General features: G+C 54.0%; 1 protein-coding gene across 2 annotated transcripts in view; it reads right to left on the reverse strand.

The window, feature by feature from the left end:
- LOC119590550 (zwei Ig domain protein zig-8-like) overlaps positions 1 to 226 on the reverse strand; it is a gene marked incomplete in the record, with an annotated part of 99462 nt that overhangs the window by 52066 nt on the left and 47170 nt on the right. For both annotated transcript variants that reach the window (XM_037939208.1, XM_037939207.1), the window contains 1 exon segment: positions 12 to 173. In XM_037939208.1, coding sequence (XP_037795136.1) covers positions 12 to 173 — 162 coding nt within the window.

Genomic DNA, 226 nt, shown 5'->3' on the forward strand with positions numbered 1-226 from the left:
TTAAATCTCACCTGGCATTCGTAAGTTCCGTTGTCTCTGGCCTGAAGGTACCTGATGGAGAGCGTCCAGTCATCAGCGCCATCTCGGTGCGTGATGGAGAATCGTTCGTCGTTCGTGTACGTAAAAACGCCGGAGGTAAGGACATGCCAGTCACGACGACGGATCCATGATATCTGGTGGGAGGAAGAGGAAGGGGGTGAGGGGTGTGAGAGAGCTGGCTTATCTC

This window comes from Penaeus monodon, chromosome 27, assembly GCF_015228065.2.
Source record: "Penaeus monodon isolate SGIC_2016 chromosome 27, NSTDA_Pmon_1, whole genome shotgun sequence".
Lineage (NCBI taxonomy): Eukaryota > Metazoa > Arthropoda > Malacostraca > Decapoda > Penaeidae > Penaeus > Penaeus monodon.